Genomic DNA, 20,791 nt, shown 5'->3' on the forward strand with positions numbered 1-20,791 from the left:
AGAGTTATGCTCAGCCACTATGGTCTTACTATATTGTTTTATTTTATATTTTTATACCAGCTGCATTTAGTACAAAAAGGAATATTAGCACTGAAGTCAAATATGTCAAGACATTTGGGATAATTCGTCATTCGTAGTACAATCGGAACAAAATCATTTTGAGTATTTTATTCTTTCAGCAAGGTGTAATTAAACCACTTTCGGGTTTCTTTGATTATATTCAAAAGTTAAATGTAGAACTGCTCTTCCAACATATTTATTTTATGGGACGATAACACAGACTGTATGGTTGATAATGTGTGCATGTGACCAGTGGCAGCTGGTGGAAAATTTTCTAGGTAGGGCCATCCAATCAATTTCAGCAAACATCCCAGTATGATTTAATGCAAAACAATTTAAAGGTATTAAAACACGCATTACTACTTTGCAGTTAAATATTTAACATTTATTCCAACATGAAACAAAGCAGTAAATAACACTGATAAACATGTCAGGACATCTTATTTTAGTCACCCTCACAGGGAATTCAGTACTATATATATATATATAATAAAATATGTTTATTTATTGAGATCCCCCTATTGACCTTGTTATAGGAGGTAAAGATTCGGAGAAGGAAACATGAAATGTAATTAGGAATACTGATGTTAAATTTAGCTATGATGAGTTTTCACTGTTAATTTACCATCTCAATTAAATGTTACCAAACGACTTTGTCCCCGAGCTGAATCTATTCGAGGATACTGATTGGCTAAATTGTATGTCACTCATTTATGTCTTTAATCAGCAATTGGCTAAACTGCTTCATAGACCCGCCTCTTATGTTCCATTTCTCATGGCCCCAGCGCTGAGGCTGTGCAGAGAGGACGTGCAGGAAAAGCACAGATTTTGCGCAGATATAATAATTTACAAATATTACTGGGAACATTCCATATTTCAAAAAGACAAATATTGACAATTTGTAAAATGTATTATTATTATAATTTCTCTTTTTTTTTGGCTCAAGGTGGGGCCACGCCCCATGGCCCTCTATTGGCCAGCCACCACTGCATGTGACGCTGTGGACAAAACGTATTTGTAAGCGCATTACGAAGCCTTCTTGGACCAAATGGCTCTCCATACTTGGGTGACGTCACCGCTATCCAATATTTGTATTTTTGTTTTGGCGGGGTTTGTCTGGTACTAACGTTACGTCCGTTCAGATGGTCGGTTCATTTTGTAAACATTAACTTTTCAACGTCGAAATATGGAGCGGTACGTTTTAAAGTTGCTAAGATAAGCATTTTAAGTCATTTTGTTATTTTTTAGCTTGCCTAATATGTTGCCAGTCGCTGTTATTGTGGCTTGGCTTAAGCTAATGTTACCGTTAATTGAAACGATGTTACCAACTTAGAAAACAACTAACGTTAATTCGACTTACGTTAGGTCACTGAACGAGGAACGTTAGCTCGCTTTAGCTAGGCTAGTACTACCCAGCATACACTGAGATACTGACATAAGTTAACGTTAGCCAGCTGTGGCCATATCTAACGTTATCGGCATTAATTAAAAAATGCGACCAACATTAGCGCTCTAACATGCAGATGTATGTATTTTGGCGGAGCGTGTAATACAATAGAATAACGACAACAAACTGCATCTGTTTCTTTTGTATTATTATTTGTGTCCAGTGGAAGGATGAGTCGAGCAACAAGCGGCAGACCGTCGGAGCATATGCCTATGCGAGTGCAAGACAGCAACAGGATGAGCATGGCGTATGCAACGCCAAAGAGGTTGGTTTGAAGTCATAAAACAAAAAATAAATTCATATATTTTAGCTAGTTATATAGTGAGCAAAGATACTGCTTCCTGTACGACGTGCGTAGGCTGCTCTTTTTATGGTGTGGTTGGTGTAACCTGATAGTCACACCCACTAACTATGTGCACTGTACTCTTTAACTACGTCTAATAATGCTTTTTACATCCAGAATATTACATTGAGATATCTCTGTTTGAAATACACTGCAGACAGATTAGGATGCTGGGTTTAGTTTCATGATATTTCTTATACCTGTTATGACAAACTGGGACACAACATTGTTAAATTAGAGGCTTCATTGGTTAGTCTTGTACAATTAGTTTGGCCTGGGGTGATATTGACGCTTTTTTTGTGAACATGTGGTGACATCTGTTTATGTGTTTCAGGGCAATGTGATTGAATCTATATCTTCTTATGAATATTTAGGATTCTTAATTGATGATTCTCTCTTTTAGGCCAAATATTCACACACTGGGCTGTGTTTTATATTCTAGAAATAAGTCTTGCTTTTCTTTTGATGCCAAAAGCAGACCTGTTGCTGCTACATGTATGTCTGTGATTGACTTTGGTGATGTTTTATATATGCATGCATCTTCTCAAAGCCTTCACTCTTTAGATACTGTACACGGAGCACTTTGGTTCATTACTAATCTTAAGGCCCTCGCTCCCTGTATGGTAGGGCTGGTTGGCCTGGATCGTCCATCTGCAGACTTAATAACAGGCGTGTCCTTATAAGGCAGTCTTTAACTTGCTTTCTTCATATCTATGTAAATACATCCTTCTGAAAAATGCTGGAAGCTACCGTCTCCACTCTGTAACATATTTGCAAGACTTACTCTTGCTATCTATCCCCAGTTTCCGTATTAAATCTGGGAAATAGTTTTTTAGGTACGCTGCTCCTACGGCTTGGGATTTGTTGCAGATTAATATTGGGGAGCTGGTCTTTAAAAGTGTTTTCTAAAATAGCCTGAAGGAGTTGAAGGAAGCTACATCACGTTGTAGATGCTTAGACAGTTATTTGTCCCTATGTGATACGATGAGTCTTATTTTGGAAGACTCGTGCTGTGATCAGACATTTTTATTGTTCGCAACTGTTATATGTTGTGCGTCTGAAGCGGCTGTCTGTCTTGTGATTTTTCATCTCAATGAGGCTTCTCCCAGTTAAACACATTTTTAAAGAATGATAAAGAATGGGGTAGTGGCAGCATTTGCAAATGTGAGTCAGCAAGGGAAGTATATAATTTGTTCATTTTTATTTATTTTTTTCACAGTAATCAGCCTTCCTTTGGAAAGCTGAACGTACCCAAACCGCAGTCTGTGACCTCTGAGAGGCGGACCAGCTTCTTTGGTGCTCGGTGAGTGAATAATATTTTAGAAATATCCAAATTTGCATTACCACGTACTTCCCATTAAAGTGGCAAGAACAACTGTAATAGACTGAGAACAGAGTATATACATCAATATAACCACAGACTGTACCAGTACAATTACAATAGTAGTGAGATCAAATAAAGTGGTCAACATGTATAGTCTGCCTCACACGGTGTAGAAGGAAAGCTCTGTACATAAATATCCTGCGAGTACGATCTCAGAGAGAGTAATACCTCCGCGTGCCTTTAGTTACTTATTCGATTTAAACCAGTGTCACAACACACTCATTAGAAAATGAGCAGAATAAATGTGGTCACGGGTTACGTAATGAGTAAATTAAAGAAGGCTTCATTATCCTCCTAAGAAAAAAGGGTCAGATTCATTGTTTGAGATGATAAATAATATTTCATATGGTGGTGTATTACTGTTTTGCCTGCAGGACTGTAGGAGCCAGCATGCCTCGCAACAGCAGCGTGTCAGGGTTTGGAGGAACGGAGAAGATCAAAGACACCAGACCTCTGCATGATAAATCCTTTGTTCAGCAATGTATCAGACAGCTGCACGAGGTAAAAACACGGTATTCCTCAGCCCGTGTAATGTACACACACGCACACAAATAGGTCAGCTGGTTATAACATTGCTACACCCTTTATGTTCATTACATTAAATCCACAGTGTGGTATATGAAAGGAATGATGTGGATGCCCCTCAGTAGTTGTGTCCAAAAATTCCCGTTGGCAGCCAGCAACACACACCATTTCATTTCTGACACGCCTCATGGACACATTTACCACACAAAGGTGTGAAGGTATTTTGTGTAGCGCCATTTGCATCATAAAGAAGGAGTACTGTGTTGGTCAATGTGAGTGTGAATCTCTACTGTTGCCCGTCCCTGCCTGACATTCTCTCTCATGTCTCTCCAGTTCTTGACAGAGCACGGTTACCCGGGTACTTTGTCAGCCAAGACCCTCCAGTCTCCCTCTACCAAGGAGTTTGTGAAGATGTTTGAGTTTCTCTACCGTCAGCTAGACCCAAACTTTGAGATGCCAAACTCAAAGGTGGAGGAGGAGGTTCCAGCTATCCTGAAAGCCCTGAGGTAACTTTCATCATGAGAAGCACTTGGTGTCCCAGCTACGTGTACTCAGAAGGTTTAGCACCACTGCAATTCAATGGATGGGGCTGTATGAACAATGATATAAAAAAGAGGCTGAGAGAAAATCTTAAAAGTGGATTCAGCATAGAACGAAGTCATGGTACAAGATGTCTGACCATGCAGGTAGCTTACCATTGGCTGTGGGCCTTGGTGCTGGCTCCTTTTCTCTAGTTTAAGAAACATTGCTGAGTGTCTGTCTCTATTTCTCTCCCTGTTTCTGGAAGGTATCCATTTATTTTTTCCAAGTCTTCAATGTATTCTGTCGGAGCTCCCCACACCTGGCCCCAGGGACTTGGTGCTCTCATGTGGCTTATTGACCAAGTCAAGGTGAGAAGCAAAACAACTGTTTCAGTGGAATAAAACCAGGTTCATTTGCAGAGCATGCAGCATAAACTAAACTTGTGTCGTTTGATGAAACTAGTTGTGCTTCTTCCGTGTGTCAGATCTACTGGTGTTTGAGGAAGCAGGAGCTGATGTTCAGGGACTGCTGTGAAGACAGTGATAATATCGAGGAGGGGGCAGAGTACAACAAGGTACTCTGAATTCTTTAAGCATCAACAATCCATCACCAAAAGCTCCTCGTTACAGCGTTGTGTTTATTTGTATCTTCTCTTTCACATTCGTCTGTGCAGCTGCTCATGGACTACAACGCTGAGACGTACTCCATGTTCATGCAGGGGAAAGACTCATTTGATGATGTGGATGAATTGTTCTTCAATAAACTAAGTAAGCACAGCATTCTCAGCTCTCTCATGAAATTGGTTGTTTTTTTAAGAATGAATTGCTTTGTATGTATATCCAAGCATAATATTAATATTTAGTGTTCTATTCACAGAGAAACTGTACAACGTGGACGAGGCCCTGCTGGCCTCGACGGCGGAGAAGTACAGGATACTCAGTGAGGAGGTCGAACGGCTGGAGAAGGAGAGCCACACGGTCAGGAGACCTTCATATTTACATGTGCACACATTTAGTTATGATTTTAAAATGTTGATATTCACATTGCCATTTCTGAAATACAGGGAAAGAAATTATGCTGTTATAATTCTAAGTGGTAACGGTGAAATGGGGATATTCCAATGATTGGAGGTGCAAAAAAGTTATAGCCAGATTACTTTGGGTTGTTTTTGGTTGTGCACTCACTCAGTAATATGAAACATCTTCAGTGCGAGTAACAATAAATCACACATGATGATTTTCTCTCTCCTCATGGACAGGACCGTCTCATGACCAAGAGAATGGAAAGAGTGAAGCTGCAGGCCGACGTCAAGACGCTCCAGAGTTATCGAAGCAACCTGGAGTCCTTCAATGTGAACCTGGAGAACAGAGCTTCAGAGCTGAGCAATGAGCTGGAGACCACTGGTAACTATGACCCAGTCAGTCAGTCGGCTCTTTAATGGGACTGACACGTCTGGATCTCCGTGTTAAGTCACCATGAAGACGTCTGAATTACTGCTATGCAAGTAACTGGAACTACACATTTATGGGCCTTTTTTATCTTTGCAGGCAGTCAACTGGGGTCACTAAAACATGAGCACAATGAACTGCAGCTCCGCCTGCAGAACCAGAAGTTCACTCCAGCTGACGTCGAGAGGATCAACCGAGAGAAGGGAGAACTCCAGCGGACCATCACCAGCCACAGCAAGTCTCTTGAAGACGCTGAACAGCACAAGTGGAACGAGGAGATCGCTCTGGCCAAAGTCAAAGAGACGGTACTGTATGCACAGAGGAGCAGGAGTACTACCTTTTTTTTAAGCTGGTGAATGTGACATAGGACTCAGTCTTCTTAATATTTGATATTGAACTATGATACTTTGCTCCCCATTTGTAGTCTATATAGATTGACAACAGCAGATGTTCTTCATCCAGCGGCTTTGATTGAACTTGTTTCCTTGCCCTTCCCTTCTTGTTACTTTCCTCAAACCCAGGCGGAGTTGAAGGTAGCAGAGTACCACAAGCTGGCACGCAAACTCAAGCTGGTCCCACTGACTGCAGAGAACGCCTGTGGTCATGATTTTGAGATCAGGCCTTTTGATTTTGGACCCGGCAGCATGGTTCAACAGAACACACAGACGCAGGTACGCCTGGTGAATGATCTTGATCTTAAATCTGCACAAGACCAGACTTCTCTATTGTGGCTCTTAATTCAGTTCAGTATGAACTAGGTTACTAACCCAATGCTTCGGTTGTTTCCAGTTATTTGTTGCTTTAGACATGTTATATTTAAATGTTGACGCCATTGCAGGCCTTGGACATTCGATTTGTGATGATGACGTTTTTTAATATCTCTGCTGTGTGTTGTAGATGCTCCTGAGAAAGCTGGTCAGTGACGTGGAGGAAGAGAACAGTCGATTAGCCAACATGAAACTCAGTCTGGAGGAGTCGAGTGAACAGGTAACAACATCGTGCACGCTGTTACCCTTTTCTCGTAGTGACACACAATATACCAAAGTGCATATTATTTTAAAATCACGTTTGTTATTTTTAAATGTGTGTGTGTGTGCGTCTTTAAGGTGAATTCTAACCTCTTGGACAAGTCCAATGACCTAAAGCAGCAGAGAGAGCAGATCCGCAAGCTGGATGAACGGTTGGATTCTGACATGCAGGTAAAGTTCATTCTGCTTTATGGTAGAAAATGCCATTCTGCATTCGGCAGATATCAGATATCGGAAAAAACGGGTATGAGGAAACATTTCAACATGTTTGTGACGCACAGGTGCATCGTTCATGTTTGTGACGGTTGGTTTCCTGTGTGCTTGTGTCTGTGAAGGAGCTCGCCCAAGAGGAGCAGGACTGGGCAGCAGAGATAGAGGCGGTGGAGAACCATCGTACGACTCTGGAGAAGAAGGTTAATTATGGTTACGACGAGGCCGTGCAACACCTGAAGGCAGCGCAACAGCAGTGAGTGAATGTTGTATATTTATCCACAACATTTATGTCCTCAGGATGACTTCATCCTGCTGGAGCCGACGGCCACCACTACAGAACAAAGCATTGTCTGTTAACGTGTTCATCTCGATGCCGCTGCCTCATTTCCTCTCATTTTCATGATGTGTGAGCTTTAAACTCCTGGAGAATATTTTGTTTGTGTCATTCTAACCGATGAGTCTTTTTGTGGTCGTCTCTTCTTCAGGTACCACCTGGTGCTGCAGGAGACCAATGAGGAGCGGCGAACAGTAGCCAGTAACATTGCGTCTGTGTTTACCACAGCTGTTAACCACTTGTCAATCACAGAGGTAAGAAACTATTTGTCGGGTATTCTTCAATTTGTTTTAGCACGAACATCACCAGCACATGACTGACGTAAGAACATCGTACGCCTTTCGCTGTTTAGATGTAACTGTAGCAGTGACTCAACATGCTGCACCTGTACCTGTGTTTGTATTGTTTTAATACATTCATCTGTGTATCATAACCCATCGGCTCCTGTGGTTCTTGTACAACAGAAGTGCATTGAGGATATGCACGGCAAAGTTCAACGCATCTGCTCTAAGGCTGTGGAAGAGGATGAAGCTGCTCTACAGAAGCTGAGGGAAACTTTGAAGATCTTCAAGTCGAAGTCAGACAGACTGTAACGTGGGGGGGTAGAGGCCTCTCAGAGATGATGGAAGTGTGGCGGAGTTCTCGCTGTCATTTGTGTTTGTAGTTTACACTTTTCAGTTGTTATTAATGAATGTTCATATGCAAAATAAAAATTACCTTTAAACCCTCCAGTTTTTATAGAATAGTTTCTGTGCCACACAAGACCCCGGCGGAAAAGTAATTCGATGCTTTTCACCGTTTAACACTGAAATTTTAATTTCATTTTAATCATTTGTTGTTATACATACCGAAACAAGAAGATATTGCAAAGAAAAACAGCTGTTTGAAGGTTGAGTCAATATAGTGTTTGTAAACTGTGTCGTCCAATAGTTGTGTTGCACTGAAGCCACTAGAAGGCAGCACACGCACAGTGTTCAGGTTGCTATCTATTTACACATTTCCCTCAGACCTATTTGTTAATGTTACAGTTCCTCCAATATCTACTTTGTTTATTAAAGTATTCAAACACTAACAAAAGCCCTTTAACAACTCTCTTGACTGAAATAAACTCCTCGTATAATGTGTTTACTTGGTTGTGTATCTCCTGCTTACATTCTTGATTGCATTGGGAGTCTCCAGCAGCCAATACCTCCAGTTGTTAAAGGTTGGTCAAAAAACACTGGAGTTATTACAGCATTCCTGCAGCACCAACATCATGACTAAATTAATCCAACTTTATAATTATAGGGATCTAAACCCAATAATCTGTGAATGTAAGATTTTGACTCATTGTCTCAGGCAAACGCTGGATACCACTGAAATAGCAGTCATAGTTTCCATTTGTGTCGGCCTCATTTATCCTAGTATTACTGAACACATTAGAGCATTTAAGTTCCACATGTCAGCCAAAACCCATGAAACTGACTCTGGCTCATTAGCAAATGAAGTGTTTGTATTTAGTTTTCGGTACTTTTGGATGGAACATTTATTGCAAATCATTTGGCAGTGAGGACTCAAACGTAGTCGGCCATATTTCTCCATGTCATGTTCAACGTGTACTTGTTTTTCAGCCCGCTCTGCATGCTTGCCATCTATAACCAATCCAGATATCCTGTGTGGCCATCTGTACACAATTCAAACCACAATGTTGGTTAGTCTTAACTTTTCAAAGGAATATTTCCTTTGTGTGTCTGATATTATCAGCCCTGATCCAGCGTTTGTCGGACCATCTTATGATGCTTTAGGGATCGTTTTCAAATAAAGATGTCCGGTGGTGTTGATTTATGATTTTGCAGAAGTACATATTTTTCAGCTACACGTTAAAGGCAGACCTCAGTATAGGCGTCAATGTGTACTGAAAGTCTTAATTTAAAGCTGAGAGTTGCACTAAATAGCTTTGAGTTTTTCTCAGCCAATAGACCAATAGCCAATGACTGTCCAAGTTAGAATCAAATGAAGTAGAATAATGAAGTTTATACAGAACAGTAAAATACAACAGCGGTTAACTATTATAAGAATCAACCAATTGTTTGAGTTGTTTTTGGCATTCAAATGGGAGAATTTGCTGCTTTTCTGTGTTTAAAATCTTGTAACAGACAGTTTCTATGTTATTTTTTGACATTCTTTGTCAACATTATGTTTTGGGAAAATAATCGGCAAATACATCGATGATAAAAAATAATCATTAACTGTAATCCTGAAATACTTCTTTGCAATATAACACAACATGCGAGACTTCTATCTATCAAAGGAGTATTTCTCTGTTGCGTTGCAAAAAAGTCCACATTGTGTCAATACAGTAAAGTGGAAGAAGGTTGTACAGGGAGAACGCTTGAAAACCATCAGTGCTGAGCGTGAGAGAAATGTTTTGGCAGATGTGATGAGGAAAGATGAGGTGATTGTGAGGGGCTCCATGGAGAGAGGGAATGAAAAATGTGATGGATAACTTCCACCACTAGCGGAGACAACCCCTGTGTGTGTGTGTGTGTGTGTGTGTGTGTGTGTGTGTGTGTGTGTGTGTGTGTGTGTTGGATGGGACCGCTGGAGAGGAGAGGAGGGGCTGTGCAGGAAGTCAAAGCAAAGGAGAAAGGCTGGTGCCGTGTGTTACTACAGAGACTTAATTCAACGAAACAGGACAGACCCTGGTGTGTTTATCAGATCCCACATGGACAGGTGGCATCCATAAATGCCATTTTCTGAGACTTGAGAGTGCGTGTCTGCATCTTTGCGTGTGTGTGAGAAAATGAATGTCATAATTTGTGTATCTTTGTACACCCAGAGGCATGTACATGCTGGCCTGAATGTGTATGCGTGCGACTCCTCGAGCAAGAATTTGCGTGCTTATTTCGGCATGAACCTGTGTTTGTATTTGTGTTTTTTGCCTGTTTCCATGCCTCTTCACATGGTATGTGTCTTCTGTGTGTGTGTGTGTGTGTGTGTGTGTGTGTGTGTGTGTGTGTGTGTTGTCCCATGTTGCCTGTGGTCCTCAGTCTGTGTGGACCCATTATATCATGGATCATTGCATTCCATGACATGCACCATGAATTCTTAATACACTGTATGTTCCTACTCTCACACAGGGGAAGTCAATGTACCCCGGCTGAGGGGCAAAGGCCCAACTCTTCTAGGAATCGTGTGTGTGTGTGTGTGTGTGTGTGTGTCTAGTTCTCACAGGGCCTCTAATAGAAGGGAGATGTAAGGAGGAGGGATGTGACGGTGTGGATGTGTGGTGTGTGCACATGAGACAGAGCTGCAGATGTAAAAAAACAAAGTCAAATCCAAAGGTTATCTTGTTCCCTGCTCCGTGACCTGGAGAAGGTGTGTGTTGTTGCTCCACCATGTACCACCAGGCTTTCAGCAGCTAATCTGTCATTCCGTAGACAGCCAGATACACTAGCGGCGAGGTGTTAATGTGGAGTCGTATTAGGGGTTAATCTCACCCATCCACCACCAGAATAATCTGCTCTACAGATGTGGGAAATGTGGGCAGAGAGAACGGGGAAGATGAAGAGAGAAAGTGAGCTCCGTCCAACAATTCCATGCTCTACTATTTTCTGTCTCCCTGCTTCTTGTCAAAACACCACTGTGCAGCTGAAATCTGTCTCCCTTAGACCTACATCATGACGAGCTCTGGCATTTTGATTTCTGCTCCAGCATCTAATTGTCTCCAGATTTAGAAGACAAATCAGCGTTTGCTCTCGCTGTGGGCACAAAGACGGACAGAAATGATGCAACTGTTCAAAAGATTCAGATTAGAAAAACGTTACCGTCACACAAGTGTTGACATCTCGACTTCAGCACAGCCATTAATAACAATAACACAACACTTACATAAATTACAATGCATCCTTTTATGGCTGTTAAATATACGGTGTTGCCGTGTTTGCTCTTGGCAGATTGCGTGTCTGAGCTGATGGGCAGGTTTCCAGCGGCAGAGTCTTGGTTCGTTTATTCTTTGTGTACTGGAGGATCGGCAACGTGTGCTTGTCTTCATGAATTAAAGATGAGTACTCGCAGACAGACTGCAAATGTTGTAGATACTCAGGTATGAAACTTTACTTCAGCTGGCTGGATGAACAGGCGTGTGGCCTTTCCGTCATGTTTGTTTTTTTGACTCTGGTCTTGATGTCAAGTCCAGACTAAGTTTGAAAGGTTAGCTCACTGTTTTGGCGTTAAACTGGACTTGTACTCTGGACCACCAATGAGACTCGATGCTTCCCGTTTTCACTTCCGTGTGGATGCTCTTCTTGTTGGACTGTATGGCTCAGCCTTTACTGTAACACAGTCAGGCCCAGTGAGCTGGTTATAAAACCAGCTGATATCAGTCTGCCCACATCCACTGGCTACTGGATTCTGGACCTTCTCACCAAGCTCTCGCCACAATCACAACTGCCCATTCATCCATTAAAGGGGCCGCTGAGGAGCATGGGGAGTATTACTCAGCATGTTGCTTAGAGGAGCTTTGTAAAACTGAGAAAATGACCCTGATGATGTCACCAGGGTTATCTTGTTTGGGCTTAGAGCCTATGAATGTAGTATAGACAACCTAAATTACAAACTGAGGCTTGCACCAGGCAAAGAGGGTCTAATAATAAGATTGATCGATCAGATTGCATTATGGGAAATGTCGCATCTGATCATATGGACGAACCGTCAGGACATCTCGGTGTCTGCTGCTTTGATTTAAAGAATGTAGTATTCAGACAGTCCTCAGCTTGCTCTACTGAAACGTCATGTACAGTATGCAGCTGGTTGGTGATATGAGAGGAGAATAATACTGTGTCACAGGACAGAGTACACAAGTAGCATTAAGTGTTTACTTCTGTCATCAGGTATGTGTGTGTGGCAGCTTTTTCCACTGCTCCTGATGCACGTGTGAGGCCGGCGGTTCCTTCTTGTTTTCAGTCCTTTGATCACCGTGTGCTGCTTTGACATTATGGCAGCGTCCTGTGTGACTTGTGTGTTCAGCCTCAGTGTGAAGTGCTGTAATCAAGGTACCTTTTGTTGAATGATAGATTCACTGAGTGACCGGTTCACAGTACACAGCAGGTTTTTCCCGTTTCTGCTCGCTCACAATTCAGCTGAGGCATGAAACACAACAGTTTCTTAAATGTTATTCTTTTGTGTCAGGACAATTTATCCACCAAATCCACAGATTCTGCCAGAAAACAAGACAGGAAGTGTGTCCGACAGTGATGCCACAGTCACATAGAGCTCCACAAAAAGAATGAAGAAAGAAACAGCTGGAAACCTACTTAGACTTTACAGATGGTGCTTTTCTGGGGATTAGAGCATGTTTTGTTCTTTACTTCCTGCTCATTTTAATACAGAGACAAATTACTGCATGGCCATGTTTCTCTCTATTTGTCCCCAAATATAAATGTATGTTGCAGCCAAGGGAAACACGCACACAGGCTTGAACATAAAATATACAAAACATAGAAAAATGTTAAACCATATGGTATAAATATCTAAAACATTTGCTGAAAACTCTCCTATTCATTGTTAACTCTTTACCAGCGGTGAGTCGATTTTCAGCTCTTTATGTATTAAAAAAAAACATTTAGAAGAATTCAAAAGGCTTCGGTGTTTTTCAACGGTGATCTCCAGATGTTTTAGTTTTACACTTCGGTAGAATGTGTGAAAAAAAAGAAAAAAGAACAGTCAAAATCAAAGCTGCTACGGCTAAAAGTCCCTCATATGGGTCAACCGCCAAAAACACTGGTTCACTTCCCAAAATGCAACTCAACGACATCTTCTCCGAGGCTTGCTGTTTCCAGTCTTTATGCTAAGCTAAGCTAACCAGCTGCTGTCGGTGGTTCAATATTAACGTCCAGGACGAAAGTGGTATCTGTCTTCTCGTCAAACTCTCAGTGAGAAAGTGAATCAGTGCTTGAAAATAACTTATAATCATGGTTCTCTAACTGCTGAAGTTTTTGCAAAACTTAAAATAATCTGTTAGGTTAAATATCTTTTGGAAAGTGCAGTAAAAAACGGGTGAAAAATGGCTGTAAGAATTAAAGTTATTAACTCGGATTGCAGCCAAAGTGTGGTAGGGATTTCTTTTTTTCCATCCAGAGTGGATAGGAGCTGTGTTTTCACACCGCTGCTGTTGTTCTACCTCAAAGGTTGCATGGCAGAAACATTACAGAGGTCGATGTTTTATTTCCCGGTAATCTCTGTTAAAAGTGTCCGCTTCACTGTGGCGAAGGGCATTTTCCACCACATGGCATAACTTAAATGAAACACAACATGCCGTGTTAATATCCAGATTCTGCTTTCCACTTTTTCAAGATCATAGTAACAAGTAGTCTTAAAACAGTTCGACATGGGTCACTGTGTGTGTTCATACGTATGTGACGTGTCCGTTAATGTACACGCCTGCGATCTGGCTCTGGATTTCTGTCAGAGCGAGATGATGATGTGTGTTACAGGGCAACTGAGCATGAGGTATCGCATTTCCATCAGTTCTGTCTCTGCTCACTCAGGCCTGGATGGGGGTTATTAAGGCACTACGAGGGGTCATAAGGAGGTCAGTCTAGACCATGGGAGGTTATAGAGGGGTTATAAAGGGGTTATAAAGGGGCTGTGAGTCAGGGCTTTGAACTGTTTGCTCCCTGCTTTTGCTCTGTGAGTCATTCTCTGGCTTAGTAGGATCCATTTCAGGGTCCGTCCACCTCAGGGGGGAAACAGATGTCTGTTAGAGGATCAGACGGTTGTAAATACTTGTGTAGGTGTTTTTGGGATCTTACACACTTCTGTTTGGGGTTTGACCAGGAGCTAAAAACTGTAGCATTTGGTGAAATTATTTTTTTTCCCACCGAATTCCTGTTCCAGCGGACTACTAAGGTGTTCACTTGTTGCTCACCAGTATTTGATGTGTTTTTAACACATTTCTTCAGTTGCCTTTTCAGTTTCCAGCGCCCTCCTGGATCAGTGGGCTGATCTGGAGTCTGAAGTTGGCACTCTGAAGCCCTCATACTCTGGAACATCTCTCCTCTTTCTTTCATCTGCATGCTATCGTGTAAAGCAAAAACAATATTGACATAAACAGTGAAATTCAAATATTTAGATTTCATTGAGGTGTAAATCTGTTGTCTAGCTTAAAACAACCCTTATATTTGTGTTTTCCGGCTGTGAAAAGGACAAAGAAGAGGAAACAGAGGAATGCTTGCTTGTTGAGAAGCCCATATTGTTTCAGTGCCCTGATGAGCGGTAGATCTATGTATACACATATGGTTTGGTGCTATGTCAGTTTTTTTGGCACACTGCAGTGTTGTTTTCGTCCATTTGGAACAAGTTTAGACTACGGATGTGGTTTGTGTTGGATGATATGGATAGAGTACTTATATTGTCAGTTACAGTCTGAAACCAACCTGCGTAGTAGTTTCACCAGATTTATGATGTTTTCAGGCAAACACAAATTCTTTTCTTTTCTTTTCTTTTAATGCTGCGCCAAGAACTGTTTTTCCCAGAGTAGCCGTTGAAGACGTTTCAATAACTTCTGATGCGTCTTATTTACGAGGCATAACTGCAGTTACATAGGGTGGAGGAGTCAGAGACGCTTGCTACAGATCCTTTGCATACCACTGAGGTGTTTATGGAGGAAGTGAGAAGGTCCTCCCTTTAACGCCGGGGAGTATACAGTCGGACACACGTGCATGAGTGCATGTGGACTTGCACAAACACAGGGAGCTGCAGACAGTAAGAAAAGTCCTGAGTTCATTCACAGGGGGTAAAAGAGAAGAAGAAAACAGGAGGACGGAGGGCTGGGGACATTAATGGATGAAGCTAAAGGACATCAAAACACAGGGGGACCTGAGGAAGAGGAAAATGGTGGGAGGGTTTCGTAAACGATACGAGGAGGATGGAGGGATAGAACAAGAAAGTGATAAAGGGAGGTCTGCTGTTTCCCCATGAGGGGAGAATGAGTGGTGAGTTAATGGTCTGGTTTGCCTCATGAGGCACGCACACACACACACACACACACACACACACACACACACACACACACACACACACACACACCAGTACATGTGTTTACAAAGGAGATTAGACAGTTCCACTCTGTACCTTAGCGTAGCAGAGGTGCTTCAGAGCCATATGTGTAAACGATGAGAGGAATGTACACTGGTGTATTGACAATGTATGCGATGAACATTTTGTAATATTGTTTTACCCCCTCAGGGAACAGCTGTCGTGGCCTCTGTTATCATGTCAACTCCTAAATGCATGTTTTTCATGGGAAGTGACACAAGGTCCCTTATGGATGGAGCAAACAAAAAAGATTGTTTCAAACAAAGAAGATGGCTGTTTAAAGTTTGATGTAATTGATCGTAACTGTAATCGTGATTTTTTTGGGGATTTAGTAGGTTTTGACCCAACCACAGAAACAGATAAACAAACCAACCTAGCTCAATTTGTGTACAGATAATGTGTCTTTCTGCCCCCCATCTTGTTCTTGTTCCAGGACAACACATCTAAGATGCAGCTGTACACATGAATTCATTCGTGACCTAGGAAACAGCAGACGCTTTAGATCCGTTTCAGTAAGATATGATGCCCAATGTTGTGGTTTTCTAATACCTCTGAACATGTTTGGTGGTTAACTGAGATAACCGTTTGTCACAATCTGCCCTGCTTCATGTTTTCATATTATTAATGTTTAGTGTTTCCTATTTTATTTTTTTACTCATCTCTTGTTTCAGAGCGCTTACCTTTTAGTGTTTTCCTGACATTTTTGATTGTCTGCCCCGCCCTGATTAGTTTCACCTGTCACTCGTTAGCCCTGCACTAGCCAGGCCTCCTGCTCACCTGTTCCCACTTCCCCATTAGTCACTATTTATATTAGCCCAGTTCCTTTGTTCCCTGCCAGTTTGTCTTTGTTGCATCTTTTGTTTGGAGTTTTGCTGATTCTCTCCATTTGGTTCTTCTTCTTCTTCTTCTTCTTCTTCTTCTTCTTCTTCTTCTTCTTCTTCTTCTTCTTCTTCTTCTTCTTCTTCTTCTTCTTCTTCTTCTTCTTCTTCTTCTTCTTCTTCTTCTTCTTCTTCTTCTTCTTCTTCTTCTTCTTCTTCTTCTTCTTCTTCTTCTTCTTCTTCTTCTTCTTCTTCTCCCATATAAACAGTTCAATTGTTAGTGCTGCTTCCTCGTCTATATCTGCTTTTGTTTCCTTCTCTTACATGCACTCCAAGTTGTGACATAGTTTAGTAGATTGCTCAGGTTAGCTAACATGGGGTGACCATATTTTAAAAAAAAAACTGAACTTTGACCCTTTAGCGGGTTGCATGTTCATGCCCTTATGTACGCGCCACAGGTATTTTTTATCAGGATGGGTGACAATTAATTCAGCTCTTAGCACACTAAAGGAGTGTTACTTTAAACACCATGAGCAGTGCCTCAGCACACCAAAAAAACAAACGTGTTTCGTACAAAAAACAAGTATATTGTTATTTTAATTGTGGGGAAAACTGACAATTCGGTATAGTGACTGTTGAAAACAAGGACACATTTTTAATGTTTTACAGATATTTCTCAAGACTCTGGAGACCCGGCTTGTCGAGGGAAAAATCTCCTCACAATGAAAGTGGAGCAGGCCAGCACACGTGGAATGATAGCTTTTCAGTCACACGGCGCTAAAAACGTTACCGAAACTGATTTACAATTATAAGGAATGTAATTCCACTGATGCAAGTACGATTACAGTTAAACATTGGAGTACATACTCCTATGAAATATTAAAACAATAAAACCCCATTTGCAAAAAACTCTACTCAGCTCCTCAGGTATAAAACACGTCTGTCCTCTGCGAGCATTCACGGGAGAGAGAAAAAGGCTTTAAATTAAACCACCCACATCTGTTCGAAACACCTCCTCTTCCGTTTATCCCGATTCCTATTGGCTAACTTCCAGGAGTGTATTCGCCTGTCTGCCTTTCTGTCCCTGAGTTTACTAACACATTCAATGACCGTCAGTTACGTTTTAATCCAGTCTATAATAATCCTTCAGTGTGAAAGTTAAACTTCTGCAACTTGGCAGAAGCTTCATGTCTTTTAGCTACTATTCCTACATCACTTTATGTTTATCTTAATTATGCATTCCCAAAACCCTTATGATTATGATTAATTATGAATTATTAATTATGAATTATTAAACACTTTTATTATATCTACTAACTACAGTTTTTTGCTCAAATTTCTTACAGGCTTGAAACTGGGACAATTCTGGAAAAACCGTGATGTCTGGTCCTTGTTCGCTAATATTTTAGTTTAGCATCTTTTTTTTTCTCAATGAAAATGTATGAATCTAAATAGATACAAATCTTGACAGCAAGGTTCAGAATTAAAAGCTGACATGAGAAATAAGTGGTAGGTGGTCTCAGGCAAAACATTGCTGATAAATTTGACAAGTAGAAATGACACTATACGCTGTACATGCATTTGTCATTCTGTAGTCACAAGTACATATATTATTTAAGCCGCTGTGCTGAAAGCAGAACAGCTTTGAATACACCTTTCAGTGTGCATGCGTGTCTTTGGTGGTGCCATTCAGGATCCAACCTTTTCAAGTCGGCCGTCGCATCATCTCAGCAGTTTCCTCTTTGCTTGATGTAGTGTGTCACATTGGAGCGGACAGGCAGGGCTCCTGACCAGTCTGCCTGCTGCGAGCTGTTTCTTACCATTCAACTCTAACAACACAAACAGAAGTGGACGGAAAATCACGTCAGAAACCTGCCTGTCAAAAACCTGCCTGTCAAAAACCTTCGGCTTTGCCTACTCGGTGCGAGGGCATTCATTTAGAAAAGGGTTTACACACAGGTAGTTCCAAGAGCATTTGAAACGACTACTATTTTTACGTCGCTGTTGGACTGGAGGGCACCAGGAACACAGTCACACAAGCAGTTTCTCATTGCAACTTCTGGCTTTTAAAATGTCAAAACTTTACAATTCAAATGTATTTAAACTGGCCCTCTGCCACAACACTCAGAGATTTAAACTTCCTGCATGAATATACACACAAATACACACACAATGACGTACCACAGGTGTGAGGCAGAGCCTTGTAATGCACATTCTCAGGTTGCACCTGAATATTTAACCATCTGAGCGAACACCTCTCGCACAGCAACACGCAGGTGATAGTGTTACATTCACACCTCCTGACATTTCCTTCTGCAGCTCTAAAAGTCATGTCAAAATAGTGCATCCACCAAAGGCCCATCTGTCGGCCTTACTCAAGTTAACTGAAGTTGAAATGACTCATGTCCCTTAGATTAAGAGTGGCAAGTGCTTGCATCATACGTAGAAGTAGAAGCAGGAATATCTCAGATGCTCCATTTCTTTCGATATCCTTTTCTTATATTTCAACACAATCCCTCTCCGGCAAGCCCACGACATATTAAAACCTCTGCATAATTGAATACATCTTCCAGAGAAGCTTACATTTTTAAAATAGAAGGTTTTGGTAAGTGCCAAACCACTGTCGTGTGTTATGATGGTGTCGATTTGTTTTCTTCTTCTTTCTTGCTGGCCATTGGGGGAAATGAGCATTATAGTCCATCTGCAGTTCACTTTAGCAATGACTGATAACACATGTCTGTGTGTGTGGTAGTGATGAGTGGGGAGCCTTCGGCTGGTGGTCCAGACTGGAGGTTTGGCGATAGGCCAGTTGACGATGATCAGTGCAGTGCTGTTAGAACTTCATGTTAATCCCCTCTGCCTCTGCTTTGTGTTGTAGCCAGTCAGAAGACAGCACAGCAGTGTTTCTTAAACTGTGGCTCAGACTGTTTTGTTGTATGAATCACTAAAATACCAGTGTTTTCTTTAGACTCTGTACTATCTAATTTAATTTAGCCGAAACTTGGTGCCAAAACCCTTTGACCTTCTTTGACCTCCTTAGACCCTTCTCCTTTTGTGTTTCTGTTTATGACCTTCAAGTTTCTGAACATTTCTGATTAAAAGACTCACCAAAGACAAACTACTTCATTCAATTGTGAACATGAGAAGACAACACATCTTGGAGTCTCTTTGGATCTTAAAAACAGGCTGAGTCAGCATCAGTATTGTGCTGGCGTCATAAGTCTTGAATTGGTAGCTGCATTGTTACCATCTGTGATGCCTCCTTCTGTGGTTGTCTTTACAATTGACTCGTCATAAAGCCTGAGTCACGCTGACAGATTCCAGTGCAGCGGCACAAAGAGCTTCTTGTGGTTTGACATCGCTCATGAAGACCTGAGACATGTCTGATACAACCGTGATTACACTTAGGTTTATCATTAGTATCTGTTCTCACGCCGGCGGGCACAAGGCAATGGCCACAACTTCGTCCTCTTGAACACAAGCTGGTCACTGATTTGAATTGCATGATTTGAGCTGTGGTGATCTTCCTATCAAGTAAATCTTGAAACCATCATGCTGAGACGCCAAGGAAGCTGGCTTTTCTCTTGAAAGCAGCCTCTCCAAATTGTTTTAGAAATCATGGGAGAAAGGAACTTCACGTGTCCTATTTAACCCCATCAGCTGCTACTAAAGGCCTTTGGCTGCTCGGCTGCTCTGGTAGGTGCACAATAAAAGTATCATATGGAAAATGGGTTGAGAAAATTCAACAGAATTTTGTTTTTCTAGAAGCAGCGCTCTGGTTACTCTGGATAACCCCCAGACCTACCACGTAAGAGAGAAACTATATTGTGCTTTAGGTGAACCAACCCTGTTCTTAATGTAACATGAGTGTGTCAACACATACAGTTCTGCCAGTATTTAGCACCTGTTTGGAACGCCATCCTCTTAACCACTGACACTTGTGTTGTATTACACTCCGGTGGAACATTACCCTTCATGACAAGCTCAGTACATCTGGATCATCGGTGGCTTGGGAACTAAATAAATTAGTGTGAGAAATGAAAGTAGTGGCTGTGGAAAGTCTTGACTCACTCTATATGTACTGCATTTAAGGTACCAAAGGTACTGGCTGCAGATCATAATGTTGGCATGGTGATACGTTCAACATACAACACATCAAAATTCCAAGCACAGGGACGTAAACATCTTCATGAATTCAAGTTTCTTCGTGCCCACAGAGTAGAACTGTACTAAACACGTCAAACAGAGAAACCTCAGCTGTCAAACTGTATTAATCACCGGCTCATAAGCTTGACTGGTGTATCAGCTCTGGTTGCAAAATGTCTCGCAGAGAATCACAGCGTCGCTTATAGAGATAATGAGTTGCATAAGAAAATACGAGAGACTTGGCTGGCCCGGTTTTCCCCTGTAGTTGTTGAACCAGGCTGCACTGACTCTCTGTGAAACGTGAGAGTAGGGGATGGATCAGATATCGACCGCACACATCATCTCTTCTCATGTTCTCGAACTCCGACATCATTGTCTTCTCTGGATGGTCCCCACCTTTTAATCATTCTGTCTTTTCGTCATCCTCCCTCCCTCTGCCAACATATA

At 41.6% G+C, this 20,791-nt stretch overlaps 1 protein-coding gene across 1 annotated transcript; it reads left to right on the top strand.

The window, feature by feature from the left end:
- Window positions 1-1,116: 1,116 nt before the first annotated feature.
- On the top strand, window positions 1,117-8,031 carry ndc80 (NDC80 kinetochore complex component). Its single transcript, XM_079270961.1, has 17 exons — window positions 1,117-1,254; window positions 1,671-1,772; window positions 3,070-3,153; window positions 3,609-3,735; window positions 4,093-4,265; window positions 4,547-4,649; window positions 4,766-4,855; window positions 4,955-5,048; window positions 5,158-5,258; window positions 5,540-5,684; window positions 5,829-6,034; window positions 6,251-6,400; window positions 6,627-6,716; window positions 6,836-6,928; window positions 7,093-7,223; window positions 7,456-7,558; window positions 7,769-8,031. The coding sequence occupies exons 1-17, from the start codon at window positions 1,247-1,249 to the stop codon at window positions 7,895-7,897; spliced, it is 1,929 nt and encodes a 642-aa protein (XP_079127087.1). The 5' UTR covers window positions 1,117-1,246; the 3' UTR covers window positions 7,898-8,031.
- The last annotated feature ends 12,760 nt before the right edge of the window (window positions 8,032-20,791 follow it).

The sequence above is a fragment of the Melanostigma gelatinosum genome (genome assembly GCF_949748355.1).
Source record: "Melanostigma gelatinosum genome assembly, chromosome: 6".
Lineage (NCBI taxonomy): Eukaryota > Metazoa > Chordata > Actinopteri > Perciformes > Zoarcidae > Melanostigma > Melanostigma gelatinosum.